This window comes from Oryctolagus cuniculus, chromosome 1, assembly GCF_964237555.1.
Source record: "Oryctolagus cuniculus chromosome 1, mOryCun1.1, whole genome shotgun sequence".
In the NCBI taxonomy this organism is placed as follows: domain Eukaryota; kingdom Metazoa; phylum Chordata; class Mammalia; order Lagomorpha; family Leporidae; genus Oryctolagus; species Oryctolagus cuniculus.
The window spans coordinates 148,606,959-148,633,124 of NC_091432.1; the positions used below are offsets into that span (position 1 = coordinate 148,606,959).

The 26,166-nt window shown below is 46.5% G+C and overlaps 1 protein-coding gene across 15 annotated transcripts in view; it reads left to right on the top strand.

The window, feature by feature from the left end:
• TLE1 (TLE family member 1, transcriptional corepressor) overlaps positions 1 to 26,166 on the top strand; it is a 96,495-nt gene that overhangs the window by 65,810 nt on the left and 4,519 nt on the right. For 6 of the 15 annotated variants that reach the window (XM_051846743.2, XM_051846756.2, XM_051846788.2 and 3 more), the window contains 8 exons: positions 821 to 874; positions 1,368 to 1,520; positions 3,621 to 3,765; positions 4,361 to 4,462; positions 4,800 to 4,990; positions 7,048 to 7,124; positions 21,634 to 21,883; positions 24,197 to 24,444. In XM_051846743.2, coding sequence (XP_051702703.1) covers positions 821 to 874; positions 1,368 to 1,520; positions 3,621 to 3,765; positions 4,361 to 4,462; positions 4,800 to 4,990; positions 7,048 to 7,124; positions 21,634 to 21,883; positions 24,197 to 24,444 — 1,220 coding nt within the window. The remainder of the gene's footprint in view (positions 1 to 820; positions 875 to 1,367; positions 1,521 to 3,620; positions 3,766 to 4,360; positions 4,463 to 4,799; positions 4,991 to 7,047; positions 7,125 to 21,633; positions 21,884 to 24,196; positions 24,445 to 26,166) is intronic. The other 9 variants (XM_051846777.2, XM_051846781.2, XM_051846782.2 and 6 more) reach the window with 3 other exon arrangements.

The window sequence follows — 26,166 nt, forward strand, 5'->3', positions numbered from 1 at the left end:
TAAGTTTTGCTTTGCACTGGGAAAGTAACTTTTCCAGTCTGCTTTATCCTTAATGGAGGAGCCATTAAATCATTAAATCAAACAGCTTTTCTGTTTTTTTTTTTTTTTCAGTGCAACTTGTAGTTTCCTCTGATTTTGTGGCTTTTTGAACAGACAGTAAGAGCCCTGTTGCAGTAATGCGAGTGACCTCCAAATATTGCCATCTATCTCCCTTCTGTCTCTCCTAGATTATTCTAAGCTGATTGCCAAAGAGGTTTATCCTTCTCATGAGGTTAGATCTTGATTCCTTATTCTGTCCAGCAGCTAGCTTTATTGTTTTTAATTTTCTTTCTTTCTTTTTAAAATATAACTAGTAACCCCACAGGAAAATGGTTTACATCAATTTGTCTTTGCAGTTATGGCTTGTCTTTGAGTACCAGATTGGCTAGCTGTTTTCAGAGGTGTGACACATGTAAAACACAATGTCAAGAAATCATGTACTTAATTTGAAATCAAATGGAAAAACAGGTGTATGGGTTTCAGATTGTATGAATGATTTCAGATTATTGGTGGATTTGGCTATTACAAACATTTGTTGAGCCTTTATAGTGTGCCAACTGTTTGCACTTTGCAATGCCCTGTGAGCAGGCAGTTTCTTTTTGGATAGCTGGCTTCCTACTGTAACTGAATTCCTGCATGGGATGAAAGCCGCCCACAGGCAAGTCCCAAGTAATTATTTTAGCCTCTCTGCTACCAAAAAGTACAGCACAAAATGTAACTAGATCTCTCACCCATTCTTAGTCTTTGCTAAATTACTTTAAAATTCCTTTTTCCCTCCCAGGACAGTGATGGTGACAAAAGTGATGACAACTTAGTTGTGGATGTGTCTAATGAGGTAACCACTCTTTTCATCAAACTTTATCTATAAAATGACTTGAATAGCATTGTGAGAAAATTCCAGTAGTGAATGAGTCATGGAGAGCCTGTGATTGTTCGTGTATGAAGTTATATCAGTCTAACTGACATGAGCTTTTATTTCCTTTTTTTAAAAAAAGAATAAAAACAAAAACCATTTCCCTAGCCAACTTAGATTCTCGGTGTGGGTGTCTGGCTCTTCTTTCCTTCTAGTACCCTTTAGGGAAAGTTTGGGAGCCGCGGAGGGGCATGATGGCTTGTGGGGTTGTTTTCTGCGTGGTGTGTTCCTGGAGTGTTTGCTGACACCCTCTTGTTCACTGTAACCAGTGTTGGGCGTGTCGTACACACCAAACTGGAGGACTTTGAGCGTTCCCCTCCACTTTGGAGAATCAGTGTAGAAGTGGAGAGTGTGCGGGGTCAATGTCTATCTATCATAAGCTAACTCATGACAACTTTTGATGATACTTCTTGAGGACCCTTCCTCTCCCCGAGCAAGTCCTGCCCATTCACCCCGGGAAAATGGAATCGACAAAAACCGCCTGCTAAAGAAAGATGCCTCAAGTAGCCCGGCATCCACGGCCTCCTCTGGAAGCTCCACTTCTTTGAAATCCAAAGAAATGAGCTTGGTAGGTAGCAAAGACTAACCCTTGCCTGCTCTCCAGTATGTTTTTCTTAGACAAGGTGACCCTGATGTATTTGAAATATGGGGGTTTGCTGTTTGAGGTTTTCATCTTTAGGTCTGTGAAAATGAAAGTCCTCCTACTTGCCATTCCTCATGTCCATCCAATGTGTGCTTTTCCCTTCTTCATTGTCTGTTTTAGACCACGATGGGAGTGGGTGACAGGCTTGTATTGTCATTGCCTCCTTTACTCTGGGAATATGTCCTTGGCACAAAGTCTCTGTTACTTCTCGATTGGCAAATAGTTCAGACGTCCTAGGTCCTAAGAAGCCCTTGTTTTGTTAAGCTCATCTTTTTTTTTTTTTTTTTTTTTGACAGGCAGAGTGGACAGTGAGAGAGAGAGACAGAGAGAAAGGTCTTCCTTTGCCGTTGGTTCACCCTCCAATGGCCGCCACGGCTGGCGCGCTGCGGCCGGCGCACTGCGCTGATCCGATGGCAGGAGCCAGGTACTTATCCTGGTCTCCCATGAGGTGCAGGGCCCAAGCACTTGGGCCATCCTCCACTGCACTCCCGGGCCACAGCAGAGAGCTGGCCTGGAAGAGGGGCAACCGGGACAGAATCCGGCGCCCCGACCGGGACTAGAACCCGGTGTGCCGGCGCCGCTAGGCGGAGGATTAGCCTATTGAGCCGCGGCGCCGGCCTTTTGTTAAGCTCATCATTTACCTGTGGGTCCTGCCCTGAGAGTAAAAACTCTCAGGATGATGATGAGCATACCCTGCGGAAGCCTGGAACTGGGGGTGGGCTGGGTAGGGGTGCATCAGAGCCTGTTTGTGCAATCATTTATTCAGCCAACTTTGTGGGATAAATACTACATGCTGTCATTGACATGTGGAAGCAAAAGTTGATGTCAAAGAAGTAGACAATAGAAGAGTGGTTAGCAGAGCCTGAGCAGCATGGGGATGTGGAGGGAGAGGAGATGGTTAATAGATACAAGGGTACAGTTGGGTAGGAGGAATAACTTCTAATGTTCTGTAGCACAGTGGGATAATTATGGTTGGCAACAATTAAGTGAATAATTCAGATTAGCTAATAGAGGATTTTGAATGTTCTCAACACAGAGAAATGCTATTTTTGTGTGGCCACGGATATGCCAGTCACCCTGATTTCATCTTTGCATACTGTATACTTGTACCGCAGTGCCACACTGCATCCCATAAATGTGTGCAGTCATTATGTGTCAATTAAATGAGCAGGCTCTGTAGAGTGCATCATCTCTGAGCTCTCACGCTAATACTCCCTAACCAGCAGCCTTGCTGCTATAGCACCATTATCCCGGTTCAGTGATGGGGAGGAGTGCCTGTGTACCTTGCCAAAATCTACAGCCAGAGAGCTATCATCTCTGTGGCCCATGCTGTCACCCATAGAACTGCTTTGACTGTTGATTTTTTTGAACATAAAATAATCTTCAATGGGCTGATTGTTGATGGATGAGAAAGGCTGAGAGGCACCCAAAAGGTGCCCTGTGACCCTCTCGAAGTCCTCTGGCTGGTGTTGAGTCCCTCACTTGTCCTGGTGGGTCCAAGTAGGGCAGAGGGGGATGGCACTTAACTGTGAGGGGATCGTCTCTTTAGGTCTCTGAGCTGCTGGTTTGCTTCTCATACAGCGGCCCTGCTGTCTCTGATCATTAGCGCCAATCCCAGGGCTCCCTAAAGGTGAGATTAGGAAAGAGGCCTTCCCCAGAGACATTCCTGGCAGCCGGGACGCATGTTTCCAAGCACTGGGAGCCGTTCTTTGGGTGGTCATCCTCCTGACTTGGCACAGACCCAAAGTCCACATGCCTGATGGAAAATACTTTCTAAAATAAAATCTGCGGGGGAAGAAGTATGGTCATGTTTTGTGTCTCTTGCTCGAGTTTTAATTCTGGCAGGAAGAGGAAAGGTCAACATTTCCCGCTCACAAGTTAATGCTGTCAACATTGTGCGGATTTATGAAAATTGGCCGAGGGAGTAGCTAGAAGGTGCCCAGTGTCCCAGCTGCTGTTGTGATAAATTGTGTAATATGGCTTGGATTAAAAATAATACTCATTTAATTTGTTTAATGATACCAGCATGAAAAAGCCAGCACGCCTGTTCTGAAATCCAGCACGCCGACGCCACGGAGCGACATGCCAACGCCGGGCACCAGTGCCACTCCAGGACTCCGTCCAGGCCTTGGCAAGCCTCCAGCCATGGAGCCCCTTGTCAACCAAGCGGGTAGAGCGTTGCCTCTTCTTATGCTGGGTTTAGTTTCTCCCTCTCCTGGCTTGGTTTCGTTGTTGTCTGTTAATCTCTGGAGGCCGTGTCCCCACAAATAGAAAAGGCACTTAGGGCCACCTTCATTCCCATGTCTGAAAATGGTAAGAAATGCTCGTCCTTGGTCTTGTGCAGAGGCACCCTGGTTGGTCTCTGGTGGTTTGCTCTCAGATTTCCTTTGTCTTCCAAGAAGTCCAAATTGGAGAGACATCAGTAACGTTTCTGATAATTATTCCGAACAGAAGCTCCTTACCAAGCTCTCATTAAATGTCTCACTTTGCTGATAGTAACTACAACAGCCAGTGTGTCTGGCCCATGTGTATTCCTGCCGATGGCACTGGCTGCTTTTGCATTTGGTGTATCCTGCAGAGACTCCTGGGTCTCTCCTGTCTTAGAAGCAGAGAGGGCTTTGCTAAGACTTGTAGCCCATGAATAAACCTGTCACTTTGAACTCCATCTTCCTCACTGGGAAAGGAAGAAAGCAACAGGCTGGCCCAAAGGAAAACAGGCACCAGGATATGCCTCCTAAACCCTGCTTTGGTTTACATAAATGCAGGATTTGGTTTTCAATTGGAATTGGTACCAGGGAATGGAAAGTTCGGACTGAAGGAGAAATCTTGGATTTTATCGAGAAAATCTTCTTTTGAGATTAAGTCAGGTAAACACTTAGTGCCTGTGGCTTGGTTTGCCCTCTGTAAATTGGGTGCAATAATGCTGCTTAATTCCCCTGGTTCCTCACTGGGTCCACATACACCAATGAGAAAATGTGTGGGGTGTGCATCCTGTCCACGGGTGTCTTGTCTTTGCTGGAGATGAATTCGACCCTGGGGAAAATGGACCCAGTGTATAAATTGAAGGTGATTTCCCCCTCTCAGAGGCCATTCCTCTTGCTCCTTTTCCCTAATGAATGGCACTGACAAATGACACTGGAATCTCAGGGCAGGATCTACCACAGCAGGTCCCTTGAGTCACACGTGGCTTTTGTTTCCTTTCAGCAGCCGGTTTGAGGACGCCCCTGGCGGTGCCTGGCCCGTACCCTGCTCCCTTCGGGATGGTGCCCCATGCCGGCATGAACGGCGAGCTGACCAGCCCCGGGGCAGCTTACGCCAGTTTACACAACATGTCTCCACAGATGAGTGCTGCAGCCGCCGCGGCCGCTGTGGTGGCCTACGGGCGCTCCCCCATGGTAGGCTGCTGTGGGGTGCCATGGGTGGGGTGGACCAGCTGTTTGCTTCCCTGAGCGTGCCCAGGCCCAGGCTGCACACATGCTCCATGGGCAGGTGCCGTGGCACCACACACCTTAAGAACAAAGCCACCCAGTGTTGCAGCCTCACATCTGGGCTGTCCCCTCGTCAAGCCGATATCTCATGCTGCTTCGTTGAGTTGGGCCCAAACGCCTTTTGTTTTTCTGTTTTTGTGGATGAAAAAACAGCCGTGTTTAGCTCCTTCAGTAGTTTGAGGGACACCTGGTTTTCTCCCACCAAAGCTGGTTTTTTATTCAAAGGCGATGAAATGACTCAAGTGGCTCACAGAAGCCTTTTACATTTTTTGTCTTGAGCTCTTTTTTTTCTTTCTCTCCTCATTTTAAACCTTAGGAGAAAATATTTGAGAAGCCACAGCTTTCTCTTCTCATGCCTGTATTGTATTATACTTTAAACTCCGTAAAGTGGCTTACATTTGAGAAGTGCTCTCTGGACAACAGATGGAAAGACAGACAGACTGTGAAACCACAGGGGGCCGGAGGGGTGGGCCTTCCCTTGTCTTCCTTCTGCCACAGTGCACCTGGCCCACTTTTTGACCAAGAAGTTACAAAACCGCATTTGAAGACTAAAATTGTGTAACCATTGATTGCATCAGGTAAAGAGACTGTGTTATCACCCACAGTCCTGTTTCTCTTGACTATTTGAACTGTGTTGCAGATTATTCTCTCCTTTTGCTTCTTCAAACAGCATTACCACTGATAGTTTAAGATCCTATTAAAGTTCATTGTCTTTCCCTTGTGTTGTACTTATGGGAAAGACTATGCACTGCAGGGTAGAGAAGTCAGTAAGATGGGCTTGAGGACCCACATACTGTCAGGAAGGTGCACAAAACGGGAATCCAGAAGAAAAAGGAGAGGGTGGGGATCTGTGTATGAGTCCTTGAGCACTGGTTTAGATCAGGATGTTTGTCCTGGAGACATATGGAGGCTTTTAAAAAACGTATTTAAAAAACAGGTGTTGATAGTGATAAATGCAATACTTGTACTTTGTAATGGGTCACAGTGCAATGTTTTAAAACACACAGGGTGAACCAAACCAAGCAACTAGACTTTCCATTTCCTTCACCAGCTGTCTGTCTTCCAATTCTTGTACAGTATGTGACGCATTACTGTGAACTACTGTCACACCACTAGGCTGAGGACTAATATGACATGCTATTTCCATCTGGCTGTGTTTCAGCACCCAGTATTTAAGACATTTTTAATGATCAGAACTAGGGGAAGCTACTGGCACTTAGGAGGTCGAGACCTCCGATACTGGTAGACATTCTTCAATGTTCATTACGTCAAGATAGCCTCAGGAGAGAAAAAAACAGGCTGGTCCTGAGTATCTGTGGTGCCATACTTGAGGAATCACTTGGACTTTTTTTCTTTTTTTTTGAAAGGCAGAGGGAGAGATAGAAAGATCTTCTATCTGCTGGCTCACTCCTCAAATGGCTGAAACGGCTGGGGCTTGGCCAGAGTGAGGCCAGGAACCTAGAATTCCAACTGGGTCTCCCATGTGGGTGACAGGGACTGAAGCACTCGGGTCATCCTCTGCTGTCTTCCCAGGATGTTAGCAGGGAGCTGGATCCAGAGGGAGCAGCCGGGACTCCAGCTGGCACTGTGATGTGCGATGCCGGTGTCTCAGTTGGCAGCTTGACTGACCGCAGCCTGAGCTGGCCCCTAGACCACATATTGTTCTCTGAACTTACTTAGGCAAAGCAAAACATCTTCAGCCTGGCGTGGGGAGCTGGTTCTCAGCACACACATAGATCACACACTTCTTTGCCTCCCCCAGAAGATGTGTATCTTGTAGTATTTAGGGCTGTTTATGTTACTTCTGGTGGTTTTTTTTTTTTTTTTTTTTTTAACGCTAGGACACATTGCCGTTCTGGTTTATATTTCCGGTGTATGAGTTTCTAATGACAAGCCTTTATTGATGTTCCCAGAATGCATGCCCTGCACAGACCGAGTCAGACCTGCCTTGTTTTTGTTTCCAGGTTGGCTTTGATCCGCCCCCTCACATGAGAGTCCCCACCATCCCTCCAAACCTGGCGGGAATCCCCGGGGGAAAACCGTAAGTACCTCTGGGCGTGACTTGTCGATGGTTTCAAAGGCAGTGTCTCAGTCGTGGGGGTTGGCAGACCAGAATCCCAGAGGGAGCACGAGCTTGGGCGTTTCCAAGGAGATGCTGGTGGCTTTTCCTGAGTTGGGTTAGCTCTTTCTATAAATAGGCAGCGTGGGGGTGTCCCACTCTGTCGGCTCACTGCAGGTGATCTTGTGCGTTCAGGTATTGAGAGGGAAGCTGCTGGACAAGAGGTCCAGGAGAGGAAAGGGATGGCAGTGGGGGGGCCTCCTTGCCTGACCTTGCGTCAGAGAGCGGCTCTGCCTGCCAGGTGGCTGGAGGGTGGCCACCAGGGATGTTCAGAGCTGTGCTCTGGGCAGTCAGTTGTCACAAACCGTTCAAATGGTGGAGATCTGATTGTGTCATCCTGGTACCTGGGCTCAGTGCCACCTTTTCCTTGTTTTGGTGGAAATGAGTTGTTTAAAGGGTGGATTCTACTGGCTGCCAGCCTCCCGGGTTGACCCCGCATATTGTTTCGGTAGTGTCTTAACACCCTGAGAAGTTTTGAACTATCAAAAGCAAAGTGGCTTTGTGGGGAAGCAGCACAGATGGATTAGAGGGCACACAAGCATTCAGAATTTGACAAAAACCCAGTTGGTTATTCTTCCTGGGTCGCTTTAAAAAATCATTTGCTTTTCTATAATTTGAGGAATTAGAAGCTTGCTTGATTTCAAAGAATTCCTAAAAGTCTCAGGCATTATATAAAGCGAATTTGAAATAGAGGGTCTGTTTCGTCTTTTCCTAAGATAGAAAATGGCAGAAGGCTTTTTCGAATATTCTTGACTTTCCAAATTGAGGTACTGATGGTGCACGTCGTAGGCCCACAGCATATCTTTGTCATACCCCAGGCCTTCATGTGGTTGCTTCCAGCTTTTGTCTGTGTGTCACTTTGGGTATTACATTAGTGTATTAGGTGACATCTAGACATGTAGACCCAGTGGAGAGCAGCATTGGGGTCAGGGACAGTTGTTGCTAAATATTCACTTATCTAATGGGTCTCTTCTAGTCATGTGCTTGTGAGGTGCTACTTAGGCACTATAGGTGTTTTCTTGGGAATGGCTCCTACTTTCTGCCTGGGGTATCCTGAGGGCATGTACAGGTATTGTTTTATCTGTGGTTGCATTGTAGCTGTTGTGTGCTCTCCTGATTGATGACAGATAATGAGCAAATAGGAAAGTCACAGTAAGAAGCAATATTAATAGTAACTGATACTTCTTTTGGGGAACAACAGGCAAAAACAGCTATGTTTAACTGACCTTTACGGAGAGCTGGGTTCAAGAGCCAGAGGTTTGGCGTTCTGTCTGACCGTCAGGAGCCCAACTCAAGGGTGATGTGGGGGACAGTTGGGAAGTGGTGGACAGAGCAGTAGATGACACTGTTGGTGTAGAAGGCTGGTGTGCACCAGCGGGGAGCTGGATCAGAAGTGGCGCAGCCGGGACTTGAACCGGTGCCCATATGAGATACCAGTGTTGCAGGTGACGGCTTTACCCGCTGTGCTGCAGCATCCATCCCAGTCCATTCATTTCTGTGAGAGGACTTGCTGTTTTCATCATTGAGAAAAGTTATAACGCCTGAGGCAATGCTTCTCAAACCACTGATGGTGTTTTCCCATCAAAGATCAGTTCTTCTGAAATGTACAATAAACATGTCCTGATTTTTGTTTATGGCTTTTTTTTTCTTTTGGTTACAATGTTAAGTTTTTAAGGGCTTGTCTTTCTGACTGCTCATGCCCCTGCAGACTGTGCAGCCCTGTGTCCGGGTAAGTGGAACAGGTGCAGGTCACACATGTTTGGGTGTGGGGAGCAACTCGGACTAGACTAAGTTACTCGAATTAAGACTTATTCTGTGCATCTGCTCTCCCACAATATGGCGCTGGTAGAGGAGTAAACAGCTTCTACGCAGCTGCCTCTCGCCAACTTGATTGAGCTGCAGGAGCTGATCTTGCTCCTGATTGGAGGAGAGCAGCGTGCTCGGCGTGTGGGTAGCAGAGTTGGGATTGGTGGAAGAGGACTATAAAGGAGGAGAGAGACAACATGCACCAGGAACATCTAGCTGAAGGAACACCTGTGCAGCCCCCGAGAGAGCCGGCCGGCGGTGTGCCGCTTCCCCGCGGAAGTGGGGAAAGTGGCTAGGGGGAACCGCCCTTCCACGGAGGTGGAAGGGACGGTAGCCAACCCGGGAAGAACCAGCAGCAAACCCGGGAAGGGCCGAGCAGACAAAAGAACAGCACAGGGTCCTGTGTCGTTCCTCCATGAAGAGGGGGAGCGACATTTGGGCAGGGTGAGTAGAAGGCGGGAAGGCTGTCTGCTGCTTTGGAGTGGGAACAGTGTGGCAGTTTTTTTGCCGATGCTCAGCGTGCCCCAGTAAAGTGGTGTGACTGGGGTTAAACTTGTGATAAGCGCTGTAGCAGCAGAGCAGTGGGTGGCAGGCAGAATGGAAAGAAGTGACCAGAACTAGGCTGAGTGAGACTTGTTGGGGTGAGGCACATGCAGGAGGAGATGAATGCATCAGCACCCAGGGGCAGGAGGGGTGGCCACTGCACGTAGTGGGGACAGCATGCATGGTGCACAGAGCGGAGCGAGAGCAAGCATGAGGATTCATATGCAGGACGACAAGCGCTTCCTAAGAGGATTAGAGCCAGAAAAGTTCAGCTGGGGCTGGTGGTACCTTGAAGTCTCCTTAATATAAAGTCCCCTTGGTATAAAGGGACTGTCGTTCATGTCTACTTCGGTAGCCTTGCCAAGCAACTCTGCCACTGACCACAAGTGCCTGGAGATGAGCGCCCGCTGCTGTCCCCAGCAGTGCATTTTCTGTGGCTCTGTGCATGCTCTACCAGCCTGGAGCTGAAATCTGTCTCTCAGGAGCTCTTACCATCCATCTTGGTTCCTTCCCACCCCAGACCCCACAGCACACTGCTCATCCATCATCCCCTGGGCAGCTCTTAAGATATTCAGAGACCTTCCTTTCACCACAAGGCTTCTCTCTGGTTGAATCTGTCCATTGCTTTGGCCCTATGTTGTGTGGCAGGAGGCCAGGTTCCTGCATCACCTGCTCACTGTGATGGTCGCCTGCCTGCCATCCTTGCAGAGCTGAGACCTACAGCCTAGGCATGTGGAGGAGGGGAGCACACAGCCTAGTAATGATCTGTAGGGAAGGTAAACTTCTTTGCAGGAAATAGATACCCAAAGAAATGGCCAGAGCAGACAGCTTATATGCTGTTCTCTGCCTGCTACAGGGAGGGCACCTTCTTGTGGGAAATTTTATAACTTGTGCTTATGCAGAAAACCCCCCACATCTCTCATTTCTCAAATGTCTTCAGTGCAAAACCATCTACACGCCAAAGGGGCATATCAGCAGTGATTGTGGGGAGAACACATCCTGAACTCCTTCAGAGCCCTCTCTCATGGCTGCCTTGTGGGTGAAGCTCTGCAGATGCCTGCCTGTCCGCGCGGTCTCTCCAGGAGCATCTTGTAATGCCTGTGCTACTTTCTCACAGATTGCCTGGGAATTGTCATCATGCATACGTGTCTCGTTCCTCTGCCTTCCTCCCCAGCAGAGCTGTGGTTTCTGATCTGCCCTTGTCCCCTGGAGCAGAGACACCCAGTAAACAAGTGCTCGGCTGAACTGGGGGGAGAGGGGTCCCCGTGACTCATCCTCTTCAAAAGGAGGCTCATATTTTTGCTTCTTGAGTTAAGTAGTGTTGGTTTATAAGAACTCACTCTTTGTTTTCAAGCCCTCAAGGCTAGATTTAATTGGTATTGTTCAGTCAGCTTAACTCGAATTCAGTTTTAGTTTTAGGAAATGGATTCCCCTGAGCTCTGTGGAGAGCACCGGTAGAGAAATGTGGGAGTTCGGTTTAGACGTTTCTCTGGCCCCAGAGCACTTCTTTCCTCCCCAGGACATCTGGGGGCTGTTCTCTACTTGCCTTGAATCATAGCACCTAGAGGTCAGTAATAACTCAGACTAATAATAGTTTGGCTGAAGATTCTAGGTTAGTTCCAGGTTCCTTCACCCTGTGTTTTAATGCCAGACATGTAATTCAGAAACCTTCTACCCACTTGTTTAGTGTTTAAATAAATCTTTAAAGTACCTTTTTGTATTTAGAGCCCAAAGGGAAAAGAAAATCTTAACCGCATTTGGGATAAAATTGCCTCTTAGGAAAACATGTTCTGCAGCGGTGACTGGAAACCATCCCAGGCTTCTGGCCAAGAGGCCGCTTCATGGCCGGGGCTCCCCCTTCTTTCCGCCTTTTCTGTCCCTGGTCTTTCATCCTGTCCAGATTCCCCGGCTGGTTTAATTAGTGGGTTTGGAAATGAACGCAGCCCCCCTTGTTACGTAGTAGATGAATTAGGGTTCTCCAGAGAAACGGCCAGTCAGGTGCAGGAGCCTGAGGGATCAGTTCACATCTTACAAAGACTGAGAAGCCCCCCGGTCTACCATCTATCTACAAGCTGGAGGCCCAGGAAGGCTGGTCATGTGGCTCCATCTGAGTCCAAGGCCTGAGGACCAGGAGTAGCCACCATGTCCAGAGAGTAGGAGACGTTGGTATCTCAGTCAGGCAAACAGCAACCTTACACCTTCCTCCACCTTTTTAATGCTTAGGCCCTCGGGATTGGATGATGCTCATCATTGAGGGGCAGATCTTCTTACTCTATCTGCTGATTCAAATTCTTTAACACTCTCCTAGATATACCTAGGAACGGTGTTTCAGCAGCTATCTGGGCACCCCTTCGCTCAGCTGACCCATGGAAATAACCATCACAATGGTATCTGGGAGCTTGCTTGTTTATTTGCATCATTAATTGCTGAAAACGTCAGGCCTACTCAATGCCTCATTATGCCTTGTGGCTTTTAGTTTAATTTTTTTTTTTTTTTAAAGATCTATTTATTGGAAAGGTAGAGTTACAGAGAGGCAGAGGCAGAGAGAGAAAGGTCTTCCATCTGCTGATTCACTCTGCAGTGGCCGGAGCTGGGCCAATTTGAAACCAGGTCTTCATATGGGTACAGGGGCCCAAGGTCTTGGGCAATCCTCCACTGCTTTGCCAGGCCATAGCAAAGAGCTGGATCAGAAGCGGAGCAGCCAGGACTGGAAGCGGCACCGATATGTGATGCCAGCACTGAAGGCAGTGGCTTTACCCACTACACCACAACACCAGCTCCCTTTAACTTTTGTTTTTCTGTACTTTGATGATCTGGGAATGTGTAAATAATTCCTTGAGATGATATTGAGATATGAGGCCTTTTGCTTTTGATGTCAGTTATGTTAATCTATGGTTATCTTTCCTTTCAGCACTTCTCCCTCTTCATCTCTTCAGGAATGACTGTCAGTGGATAAGATATAAATGTTCTTTGTGTATTTGTTGCTTGGATCATGCTCATGTTTGTCTGTAGCAGGTGGTTATTTTGCTGGAATTTTTGAATTGAGCTTTGAAACAGCCATTTTGTACTTTTTTTCCAGGAGTCTCTCATTTAGTACCTGGGTGTTGCATAACAGCCTTGTTCCTGCCCTAGCATGAGTAGAAATTTGGAAATTTGTGACTGATGATGGAAGGCTTTCATACTTGCCTTTTATAAAAAGGAAAAATGTGTTCAGCTAAATAAGGAAACAAAAGTCTCCCTTGCCACTGCTTTGAAGTTCTCTACTTGTAATTTTTTTAAAGATTTATTTGTATATTTGAAAGATAGAGTTACAGAGATAGGGGGAGAGACAGAGGGATCTTCCACCTACTGGTTCACTCACCAAATGGCCTCAACGGCCATGGCTATGGTAGGCCAAAGTCAGGAGCTAAGAACTACATCTGGGTCTCCCATGTAAGGTGGCAGGGACCCAAGTACTTGGGCATCTTCCTCCGCTTTTCCCAGGCGTGTTAGCAGGGAGCTGGATTGGAAATGGAGCAGCTGGGACTCAAACAGGTGCCTGTGGTGTCACAGGCTGTTGCTTAACTGGCTGCACCACAATGCCAAGCACAGTCTGCTTGTAATTTAGTTGTTAACAAAGCCCTCTATGTTGATGTCAAAATGTGAAATCCTTCCAAACGAGAGAGGAATCTAACTCTCATCTGCCTATGTGCTGTTTGGGAAGACACTGGGATGCTAAGCTGGAAAAAATCTTAACAGTAGTAACAGCTTTTTAGATATATGGGTTAGGTTTGCAGACTTTAAAAAAAATGTTTAAAGTAAGCTTTATTATTCTATTTGCAGAGGGTGATTTTGCACACCAACAGGTGATAAAATCTGAGAGGATTTTTAAAAGTTAGTGGAAAAATAGAATCAAGAGATAATTTATTCTGATGCAAACAGTTTTGAAATTCATGCAGTTTTTTCATAATATACCTTTTTCCATGAACTTTTTGAAGACTCCTGTGTACACCGAAGGACCTGTTTTCTTCTTCAGAAAGAATAAAGTTTGATTTTCTTGTGACTCCCATACCACCATCCACCCCAGCTACTAGCACTCTTAGTTTTCAGGCTATGAGTATCCTGCAAAAATCATGCTTTCTACAGTTCTCATTAATCTTAGGAGGAGCTGTGTGCCCTAGATTTCAAGGTCCCCTGTGCCCAGGTTTCTGGACTCTGGGCTATGTCATGAACCACAATGATCACTGTTGACTGGCCTGATGCTGCTTATGTGTAATGTGATTTGCTCCTTCATGATGGTCCCACATTGTTCCTGTCCAGGTAGCAACATCAAGTGGTAACATGGAGACCAAGGTGAAGGTTAAGAGTACCACTCTGTGCTGAGTTGCCCTGACCTGGAGTGTAGTCTCTAGTGCTTAGTAGCTGGATGGTCGTGGGCCAGTTATCTCCTGTGCCTCATTCCCTGGTGAGCTACCTCCTAGGATGTGAGCTCCAGTGATGTGATAACAAAAGGTTACATATATATTGCATTTCACAACTTTCTTGGAACACTTCCCTGTGTTGCTCCATTTACCCCATACCTCAGCTGTTCCGTCCATTGGCTAAATTTTGTCAGGGAACATTGTAAAAAATAGGGAAGTAAGACCCAAATAAATCCAATAGGGTAAGTACATCTTGGTGTGACTAAATGGAAACTTTACCCAGTGTCTCTTCACTTTTTATACTGTTTGAGTCTTACCTTACGGTGCCCAGGTACAGGATGGAGAATGCTCCATGCAGCCTGGGATCACTTCTGCCACCACGTGCTTTGGGAGTAGGGTCTGGCATCTGCTGGACTGAACTGGCTGAGGAGAAGCCGTGGGTTTCACTCTGCTACCGTGGTTGCTTTTGTTGTAGTGTAAATCAGCCAGCCCCTAGGGACTGCCTTTTCCTTCTGGGGAGTGTTGATACCATCTCCTAGCGACTCTCAGTGCCATTGCTACACATTCCTTGGTAGAGATTGGCTAGCGGAAGCCAGACGGTGAGAGGACTGCCCACCTTCTTGTTTTAGCTTGCGACTCTTCGTGTCTCTGTTTATAGGTGATTAGGTAATGGTAGCTGAGATGTTCTGATCCATTGATCAAGTGCCAGCCGTATGCCGGCTGGTGAGGTCATTCTACTAGTCCCCATAGCACTCAGAGGGCAAAGGCAGTGTGATGAATTCTATGGCAGAGATTCCTAGGAAGAGCTGGGACCCTGGAGGAGAAGTGTCCTTTCTGGGCAGTGGGTGGCAGGCAGGGCAGGAGGAAAAAGCAACTTGTGTTTGAGATGGAAGCAGTGCTGTTCTCAGCATGGAGGAACAGTGTGTGTGCCCCTTGGAGATGTGACAGTGTGATCTTGTAGGAGGATGGCCTCCTGTCCCTTGTGTCCAGGAGTTTTGAGTCACATCAAATAAGATTTCCTGATACTGCTGGTGCTGTGGCATAGTGGACTAAGCCTCTGCTTGTGGCACTGGCATCCCATATGGGCGCCAGTTCATATCCTGGCTCCACTTCCAATCCAACTCCCTGGTGATGCACCTAGGAAAACAGTGGAAGATGATGTAAGTGCTTGGGCTCCTGCACCTGTGTGGGAAACTTGGAAAAAGCCCTTGGCTCCTAACTTTGGATTGGCCCAGCTCTGGCCATTGCAGCCATTTGGGGAATAAACCAGGGTGCAAGACCTTTCTCTCTGTCTCTCCCTCTCTGTATCTCTGCCTGTCAAATAAATCAATAAAATATTAATAAAAAAAAAGACGTCCTGACACTGAATTGTAGAGGGGCTCATGGACCCACAGAGCTTGAAGGCTTTTGAGAGGATCGGATATTTTGGTGCAGCTTGTCCCAGCCAGACATTTCACATCTTGGCTGCAGCCCTTATCCCCGGGCTTTGTGGTTCTTTGTGACTGTTTACTTGGTTCTGCCACGCAGTTTCTAGCTATTTCCAGCAAACCAGCCCCTCTGTAAACACCTGTTTTCCTCTGGTCGCAGAACATAGCATTGTCTTATTCACAGAAGCCAGGCTGCCGGGAAGAACAACCTGTTTCTCGGGGCACAGTCTCGCTCTCCAGTCTGCCACTGCTGCAAGGAGTCCCAGTGGGGATGCTTCCCTTTTACTTTCTTTGCCTCTGCTCTGGTGTCCAGTAAATAAGGAGTCCATTGCTCTGAATGAGTTTTGCTTTCACTCAAAAAAAATTTTTTTAAAGATTTATTTATTTATTTAACAGGCAGAATTAGAGAATGACAAAGAAAAAGAGAGAGAGAGGAGCCAGGAACTCCATCTGGATCTCCTTTGTGGGGTTAGGGGTCCAGCCACTCTCACCATCTTCTGCTGCCTTTCCCAGATGCATTAGCAGGGAGCTGGATTAGAAATGGAGCAGCCTGGACTCGAATAGGCACTCATGGGATGCCAGGGTCGCAGGTGGTAACTTAACTTGCTGTGCCACAACTCTGGCCTCTTCATTCAGTTTTTAAAGAAGTCCAGTGGGTTTTCTTCTTTTCAGTGCAACAAAATTTGAGAATTAGAGATGTTTCTGATTGTTTGATTCTAGAAGCAGAGTTTGGGCTAGACACCGTTCCAAGGCCTTCTCAGATTGAGGGGCTGTTCATTTGCTGCGTAGCCCTTAGCAAGGAGTCCAAGGACTCATTCCTTCTGCCCCAGTCTTACCCTAATGTCTTTCTTTCCTCTTTGGACTTAGGTTCAAGGCTTGCCAAGTGCCATCTCCCCCACCCTCACCTTTTATGTATTATGAATTGTGGGCTTTCCTTGCCTAGCCGTGAGCTCCTGCTTTCCTTATTCCCGCTCTGCGTCTTCCTCCCTTTTGGCAGCTGCACACTTACCATGGGTTGAGATTAGAGGCCTTGATTCAGGGTCCTCGCTTTCTGCTTCTTAAGAGTCATAGTACTTGACTCTCACTGGGATTAAACATGACAATAGGTCTGATCTGATTTCATCATCATTTAAAAAAAATCATCTATTATTTTTCACTTTATGTTTCTGTGTGGGAGCAAACTGTTGAAATCCTTACTTAATATATACTAAGCTGATCTTCTGTATATTAAGATAATCGACAATGAATCTTGATGTGAATGGAAGGGGAGAGGGAGTGGGAAAGGGGAGGGTTGTGGGTGGGAGGGACGGTATGGGGGGGAAGCCATTGTAATCCATAAATCGTACTTTGGAAATTTATATTCATTAAATAAAAGTTTAAAAAAATAATTAAATAAATAAATCTTTAAACAAAAAAACAAAAACAACAACAAAAAAAAAGAGTCATAGTACTTCTACAGTGATGGTGTCATTTCCCGAAGACTTGCTGCCAGTGTCAGGCTCTCTGTTAAGTGTTTTGTAGCTGGTATCTCTCTTAATCTTCACAACAGCTTTCTGTTTTATTATAAGGTGACCCTTACATTATTATTATTTCTGTCTAATGGATCAAGAAACAGACACATAATAAATCTCTGACTGACCGGTTAGTGAGACCATAGCTCGTGTAGCTGGTGAGCCTGGACTCCACATCTGAGGTCCGGTTTTTAAAAATTAATTGAATTGAGAGACAAGGAGAATATTCACCCACTGACTTACTCCCCAAAAATGTCTGCAATGGCCAATACCACGTGAGGCCAAAGCTAGGAGGCAGTAAGTCAAACCAGGTCTTAGACGTAGGTCGTAGGAACCCCATCACTTGAACAATTTCTGCTGCCTCCCAGGATCTGCATTAGCAGGAAGCTGGAGACAGAAGCTAGAGCCTGACATTATGCCGAGGTACTCCACTGTGGGACGTGGGCATCTTAACTGCTAGGCCAGATGCCCACCCACTGAGTTCCATTTAGCACTAGAGTCGGGGCTCTAGACTTGGCTGTGGACCTAATCTGATGTGTGAATTGGTTTGGAGCCACCCCTTTAACTTTCCTAACTTTCTAAACTTTAAAAATGGAGAACTGATGTGTGACACCGGAACATACAGGAACCGTGTTGCTAGCTCAGCAGCTTCACCAAGGACACCCACCTGCCTAACCAGGCCTGGATCAAGGAACGGAGCAGGTCCTGTGCCCCAGAAGATCCACTTGTGTCCTTCTAGTCACTGAGAGCAGCCAGCATGCTGACTCATCGTCAGTACCTCAGATGAATTTCCCTTCTGTTTGAGCTTCTGCAGAGCAGTCATACCGTATATGAGGGTACTTTAGAATGTTAGTGGGAAAATAGAATTAAAATGTTTTTTGTGTAAAAGAGTTTGAAACTCATGCACAATGTGTTATTTTTTATTTTTATTTTAACAGGCAGAGTTAGACAGTGAGAGAGAGAAAGGTCTTCCTTTTTCCATTGGTTCACCCCCCAAGTGGCCACTATGGCCAGCACATTGTGGCTGGCGCACTGCACCGATCCGAAGCCAAGAGCCAGGTGCTTCCTCCTGGTCTCCCATGCGGGTGCAGGGCCCAAGGACCTGGGCCCTCCTCCACTGCCTTCCCGGGCCACAGCAGAGAGCTGGACTGGAAGAGGAGCAACCGGGACTAGAACCTGGGGTGCCGGTGCTGCAGGCGGAGGATTAGCCTAGTGAGCCACGGCCACTGGCCAACAATGTGTTATTAATATACATTGTTCATGAACATTTTGAAGACTTCTCATATGCATAGATTTCAGAATATTTTAATAACAAGTTTATGTTAAATTTTTTGTTGTTTATTTGAAAAGCAGAGAGGGAGGGAAGGAGGGAGAGGGAGGGAAGGAAAGAGAGGTCAGTAGAGAAGGTAAGTTTCCTTCTGAAATCATGATGTGCCAGCTATCAATGTGGCCCTTTCTTGAAGAAGCACTGAATGACTACTTCGAATGGGTCTCATTTGCTCCTCTTGTTTCCTTCTTGTCCCTCCCTATCCCATCCTGGTTTGTTCTTTTGATTGGGTTCCCAGCACTGCAGGCAGTGCCTGCTTCCCCCAGGCCCTCTGTGACTGATGTATTAACATCCATATGGGTTTCCCCCAGGGTGGACGATGTTCACAGCTTCGGGCAGCGGCTGCTCACACTGTGAATCAATTTAAAATTGCCTCCGTATGATAATCACAGGCCTCCTGCATGCGGCCACCTGGGAGAGAAGTGGGTGTCTTCCAAAGACCTGTACACAGATCTCCTGTCTGTGTTGTGTGCATCTGTTTTAATCTGGTTCATTTAACTCTGTAAGAAGCTGGGTTCCAGGGGAAGGAAAATTTAAAATACTTCTGTCTCTCTCTTTCTCTCTCTCTCTCACTGTCCACTCTGCCTGTCAAAAAAAAAATAATAATAATAATAATACCCCACTCCTGAGAATCTGGGATTGCTGAAAAGGCACCTAAAGAAAGCTTGGGCTTATCTGCAGGTGTCCACCTGAGAGCACACAAAGGGAAGCTGACCTTCACACGTGCCATTTCTCTCACACCACAAGGAGCACTGGGAAGTGGATCCCTGCTCCACTTTCCAACACCATTCTTATGAAATAGAGGCAGCTTGATTGCTTTATTTTATAGAAACTCACTTGTCATTTCTTTAGCATCACCTGGGTATTCGTATTACTTTTATTTATGATGATTATTATTATTGTTATCATTATTGTATTTGAAAGGCAGAACTACAGAGAGAGGGAGAAACAGATACCTTTCATCCACCGATTCATTCCCCAAACGGTCACAATGGCTGGGGCTGGCCCAGCCAAAGCCAGGAGCCTAGAACTTCATCTGGTTTCCCACATGGATATAGAGGCCCAAGTACAAATGCTGCTTTCCCAGACCCATTAGCAAGGAGCTGGATCAGAAGTGGAGGAGAGGAGCTGGGACTCCAGTTGGCGCTTGTATGGGATGCCAGAGTCGCAGGCAGCAGCTTGGCCTCCCGCGCCACAATGCTGGCCCCGTTTGTTAGACTTTTAGACCCAGGTCATGGCACCTGACATCTGAGTCACATAGTCTGAAATTAGACTTTGTCTTAAAGACTCCTTCAGAGTTCAGAAATGGTTCGCAGTGAGTAGATGTAAACCCTCACTTTTCTGTGGTCTCGCCTTCACAGGCCACAAAATGCTACTTGATTACAACTCCAAATATCCCCTCCTAAGCAGCATAGGTTCCTGTGCACCTGACTAGAATGTGTGTATGTTAAAGTTTCAGTGGATTTGATACCTTGCTAAGTACCCCCAAAGGATCTTGTTGGATGACAACTAGGAACTTTAGAGATTGAGTGAGGTGAGGGCTTTGAGCTTTATTGTTTTGTATATGTTTTATTTCCCTGGACATGTTCTCATGATACATGCTCAGTTAATCATATTAATATTAAGCATTTGGGCCAAATAGCCATTTAATATTAGTTCTTGAAGCCAGTTTAGGAGATAACAGGCTTCTAAGATGTGTCCTTTGCAGTTTAAATGTCCTTCTTGTGTTTGCTATTTTGCTTTTACACAAGCAAAATAATAGCATATATTTTATTGTCAAGCTAAAGTGAGTTTTAATTGCAGGGGCTACTGGAGACCTAATCTCTTGTATCACTTTCAATTTTGTGCCTGCTAAGATGTTTTACAAAATCCAAGTGACTATTAGAATGAAAATTAAACTCTGTGGCAATACTCATGGTGTTTACAATGTAAGGGTGTGGGTGACAAGTTCCAGAAAGGGCCCAGACTCATCTTGGGGGGTTATGGGAAGTAGGAAACAGTACATACTTTATTTATTGTTGATGGTTTGAGCTTCTAGATTTCTTAGTGATGTCTCAGGGAGGAAAGCAAAAGTAGTGGTGTTCAGAGTGGGGGTTATGTTATTGTGTCAGATGGGATATGGAATAAGAGTTTTAGCTCTTTTGTTCTGTTTACAAAGTGCCTTTTTTTGTGTGTGCACTTTTTAAAAGGCCTGCAGTGTATTAGCTTTTGGAGTTTAAATGATAATTTAGTCCATTGGAATTAAAAAATAATCTTTAGAGTTTTGGTGTGGAACTGGAAGTATACAACTAGGAATAGGTTCATTTGTATTTAACAGGGAAAGAAAATGATAGCTGAAATAATGTGGGAATTTATTTATTTCTCTCGTAAAAGACAATGGCTCCCTGCAGACAAGAGGAAAATATCACAGCTCCATTATGTCACAGGGGCCTCTCTGCTTCCTCACTTTCTGTTCTCTCCTTCAGCACTTGATTCCATTTCCAGAGTAACCTGGTAGCCTAACAGGGCTGCAGGATCTCCAGTCACGTTGCTTATAGTTCAGGTGGAAGGAAGGACGAAGCAAAGAGGACGGCCATGTCCTTTCTTTTTAATTAATAAACTTTATTTTTTAGAACAGTTTTAGGTTTGTAGCAAAATTGAGCAGAAAGTACACAGAGTTCCCATACCCTTCCTTTCCTCCCTCCCTTCTAAGTGAAGAATTTCCTCAAACTGCCATCCGGGAGCTTAGGCTGTTGGTCAGAATTTGGGAACACCTGGCTGAAGGGAACCTGGGAAGAGTAGTGTTTTAGCTGGGAGCTCAGTGCCTTAGAAAAATCTCCAAGGATCACGGCCAAGGTAGTCAAGGGAGTTGTTGGGATGTAAATCCCGGTCACAAAGCTATTGGACGTGGGAGAATCTTACTTTCTCTTGCTTATGGAAAAGGGACTTTAAGCCCAAGCCTTAAAGTGATGTGTTTGGAAAACTGTTCTTTTGTTTGTTAACATTGAAATATACTATTTATATAATTCTTGTGCGTTTTAGGAGCTCTATCTTAGGCACTGACAGTAATTGTTCTAAATTATACTAAGAAAGCACACGATTATACAAGGTACATGGAAGGACTTATTTTATGTTAATTTGGAAGCACATTAAATGTTTTACAGTGGGATTTGAAGGGGTGCTTCATAGAATGGGTTAGCACGGTTTTTAAATCTTAAAAAAATTCTAAAAATATAGTTCAACATAGGTGTCTTTTGGTACACTGTGGATTCTGTTTACTTTTAATTTATTGCATTGTAAATACTTCACCATGTACAGATTTCAAAAGGAAACTTTGCTTTTCTCTGTGTTTCCCTTAGAGCAGTGCCGAGGTCCTAAACACTTCCTTTATGATAAATGAGTCTTCTGTTTTCTTTCCAATTGTCCCCTCTCCAAAAGTGCATACTCCTTCCATGTGACTGCAGACGGCCAGATGCAGCCAGTCCCCTTCCCCCCCGACGCCCTCATCGGACCTGGGATCCCCCGACACGCTCGCCAGATCAACACCCTCAACCACGGGGAGGTGGTGTGCGCCGTGACGATCAGCAACCCCACGAGGCACGTGTACACGGGCGGCAAGGGCTGCGTCAAGGTCTGGGACATCAGCCACCCTGGCAACAAGAGCCCCGTCTCGCAGCTCGACTGTCTGGTGAGTGAGCAGGAACTGGTGCATGGGGGTAATTTCTCCCTGGAGACTCAATAAGGAAATAACTGTCCAGGCCCGGGTTTTATTCCCATTATGAGGAAATGGAAGCCCCTTCTGTTTCCTGTGTTAGTTACTTGGCTCCCCCACCCAGCCTGCTCCTATAACCCTGAAGCTTGCATTTGTTGCTGTTGCAGTGGTTACATTTCAAAGTGGGTGGATTTCTTGTTTTAAACACTGTCTGGTGGCTTACAGAATTTCTCCTTGTGTGGGTGTGTATCATGCTGAATTTTCCCATTTAGTGGGCCCAAGTATGGCCATGCCTGGACTCTGATCCCTGCAATCTACTTTAATTTCCCTATATCCTTCAGATAAACATTGCCTAGTAAACATTGGATAACATGGCATAAAAACCATTCTGAACGGGGTCTGTGTTTTTAAGGGAGCCCTGGGACAGCTGGTTGGGTTTTATGACCTTAACTTCAGGAAAGGGTGAAAGGGTCACCTTGCAAAAAATAAGGGCAGTAGTCAGGAGAACAGGAGCCGCGAGAATGCTTTCATGGTCCCTGTACCGTGTTGTGCATATTTCAGGGTCATCCCAGATACAGGAACAAGTTCCTGTCTCTCAGGTGTAACCCAGCATTTACAGACCACATACCATTGGCCCTAAGCAGACTCATGGCTGCCTGCCCTGACCCGTGGTGAGGGCCTGACCTCCACTGCTGCACTTGGTGCCACATACCTGCTGCCCGCCTGACAAGCACAGGGGTTCCAGAGAGTTTTTCCAAAAAGCAGAGTGACAGGGTTTTTTGAAGCATAAAGACTTTTTGAGGGTAGTTATTTGTGTAAAAATTTTTTAAAGATTTATTTATTTATTTGAAAGGCAGAGTGTCAGAGACAGAGGGAAAGACAGAGAGATCTTCTATTCACTGGTTCACTCCCCAAATGGTCACAATGGCTGGAGCTGGGCTAGGCCAAAGCCAGGGGACAGAAACTCTATCCAGGTCTCCCATGTGGGTGCAGGAGCCTAGTGCTTGGACCATCTTCCTCTGCTCTCCTAGATGCTTTAGCAGAGAGCTGGATTGGAAACAGAGCATCCGGGAATCTAACCAGTGCTCTGATATGGGATGCCGGCTTTGCAGTTGGTAGCTTAACCTGCTGTTCCACGACACTGGCCCCTTTGTAATTTTTAGAAATCAGATAATTTACAAACATCTTCGTTAGTGAGACTTGTACTTAAAAACAGCCCAATATTCTGTAATAGTGGAAGTAGAATTTTATGCTTAAAGTTTTTTCTAATCTTTGGAAGATGGGCCATTGCTACAGAGTACAAACTTCAGCTCTGTTCCTTTGGGTTGAAGTTGGAAGACAGCATTCCCTTTTTCTGAAGGTGCGCTCAGGTTGTGTCCCTCCTCCTCTTCTCATAGGAACAGTGTGGATGGAGAGATGCCCTCTTTTCTCTGTTTCTGTGACTTCTGTGTTGGACAGGGTTAAATGTGACAGCAGCCCTGTTATAGCTTGAGAAAGTAGCTCTGTTAAATTCTTAGATAAGCATCCTTCCTGCTAATGAAGACACAGTGCAGCGTTTTGTAGCCTGTTAAGAGTAATGAAATCCAAACCATAGACAGTGAGTCTGCAGTTTCTCACTAGTAAATAATGGAGAGTGAAGGGATGAATGATTTATTTTTTCTTTCTAAAAATTTATTTATTTATTTCAAAGAGTTAGAGAGGAGAGACACATACATAGAGAAGAGCTGCAACAGCCAGGGTTGGGCCAGGCATAAGCCAGGAGCCAGGAGCTTCTTCCAGGTCTCCCACTTGGGTGGCAGGGGCCCAAGTTCTCGCGCCATCCCCCACTACTCTCCCGGGCACACTACCAGGGAGCCGGATAGGAAGTGGAGCATACAGGGTTCGAATCAGTGACTGTGTGGGATGCTGGTGTCTCAGGCAACATCTTCACCCACTACGCCACAATATCGTCCCAGGGGTTGAATGATTTATAAAGTGGTTTTGACAAGGGTCTCTTTCGTAGAATAAATGTTCATCTAACCTGCACCCAGGGAGTTTCAGTTCTATGTTTGCACCAGGAAATCATGACTAGTTATGACGGCTTTCAAACCTAACCAAGCCATCCTACAAGTTTGTGTCCCTTAAGATTTTGAAGGTGACAGTTTCAGTCAGGTCCTAAGCTTTACTCCCAGGTAGGGGGCACGTGAAATACCACTCGTAAGTCAAAGCTAGAGGTAGCAGTTAGGGAACACGGTGCTGTTCCTGCTTGGTGTAATGCATCGTAGCAATTGAATTATGTTTCTTTCACAGAACAGAGATAATTACATCCGTTCCTGTAAATTGCTACCTGATGGCTGCACTCTCATAGTGGGAGGGGAAGCCAGCACTTTGTCCATTTGGGACCTGGCGGCTCCCACCCCGCGCATCAAGGCAGAGCTGACATCCTCGGCCCCCGCCTGCTACGCGCTGGCCATCAGCCCCGATTCCAAGGTCTGCTTCTCCTGCTGCAGCGACGGCAACATCGCCGTGTGGGACCTGCACAACCAGACCTTAGTGAGGTGAGCAAAGATGGTTTGGAAGGGTGTTTTCCTCCTCCTGTAGTGGGCTCAGGAGGTCTCCTGTTGCCTCTACTGCTCTCTGTTTGCGCCAGGCACTCAGCTTAGGCATGATGAAGCTGCTGTCTGTCGGACTGGGTGCTGGTGTTGAGGATGCAAAGACAGAACTGTGCAGCTGCTTTTGGGGGTGTCGCAGTGTGGCTGCTGTGCCCAAGTGACACCAAGACTTGATCTCCTTAGTGTTCCCACTCTTCAGCACATGTAGAGATGCCAAACTTGTTTAAAAAATGGTCCTGGCTCTTGCCAAGGGGTGACATTAGGGAAGTTATATGGAGCACGGCGAGCCCTCGGGATGAGATCCTTGTTTGTGCACACAGCCAACAGTGGCATTTGTTTCCACGGTGCCATTAAAGGATAACAGAGAAGGAACAAAAGGGCGTAAGCGATTCCACGAGTTCCCCTACAAAGTGGTTTTAAGGTGTCCATGTTTCTCAGTAACTCTAAAAGGGACCCGCCCAAGGAGGTGGTTCCACCCTGGAATGAGGGGGGCACTTGCTTTCTCGCACTGTCTCTGGCTTCCTGGAATCTGCCCTTCTAACCTCAGCAAGCGCATAGCTCTGCAGGCTTCGTGTCTGTCTTCCGTCCCTGCTGCCACAGGAGTTGGTGCTCACACCAGAGGTGTTCTAGGAAATTCCTGAGCACTAATGAATCATCAGAGCTAAAAGGATTGTGGATTTCTACCTTGTTTCACATTCCGTCTTCACTGGAAGCCATCTGTGTTCAGGGTGCGGTTTGAGGCTTTGAGGCACCTGGCTTATTTGGTTGGCCTCCTCCAGGGCGCTCAGATCCCTGTGCAGCCAGAGGGGGCAGCCGGTAGAAGCCATCACCACAGCTCCCTCCTGTTTCACGTGTCCTGTGTAGAAATGCAGTGAGTGTTGTTCAGCAAGGGAGGCTCTGTCCCCATGTTTGGCTGTTGTTGACAGTTGTCCTCTTGCCATTAGCTGTACAGTGCAGAACAAGGAAAATGTAATAATGGAGCCAGAGCTAAAAGCCCCTTCAACCTCAGCCTAGCAAAAGTGAGTTTTTTTCCCCTCTTCCTTCTTTTTTTATTCAATGTAATAAATAGTACTTTCAAAATACTAATTCTGAGTGCTTTTCAAATAGTACTCCATTTATTCCTTATAACATCTGTATTGCTATTCTCCCTGTTTTATAGATGAGGAAACAGAGGCATAGGCAGATTCAGTTACTGGCCTTGGGTCATACTACAGTTGGCTGTAGTGGAGCTGAGGTCAGAGCCCAAGTACTTGGCTCTGTTGTCTGTGTTCTGAAACCCTGCTCTGGGAGGTAAATGTTATTGGCTATGGCAGGGTAACTTTTACAAACCTCTGTCTCCGTTTGAACTGACCACATGTGACCAGCAGCTGCTCTGTGTGACAGGGCAGCGTAGAATCTACTGAATGCCTTGGTATCTCCTGGGATCCAGCACGTTCTGAACAGTCTCTGAGCCTCCTGGGAGCCTGGCAGTGGTGCTGAGCTCTGCGAGAGGGAGCGGGGAACTCCCACCAGGTGCTCCAAGTCAGCAGAGAAAGGTGTTTTTAGCTAAGGAGGAAGAGCGTTTAATGAGTTTGAGAGGTAAAAGAGTCAGAAGGTGAGATGAAGTGCCTACTGGGTTTCCAGAACTGTTTGAAGGGAAGGAACATGGCACTTGGAAAGGGTGGAGCC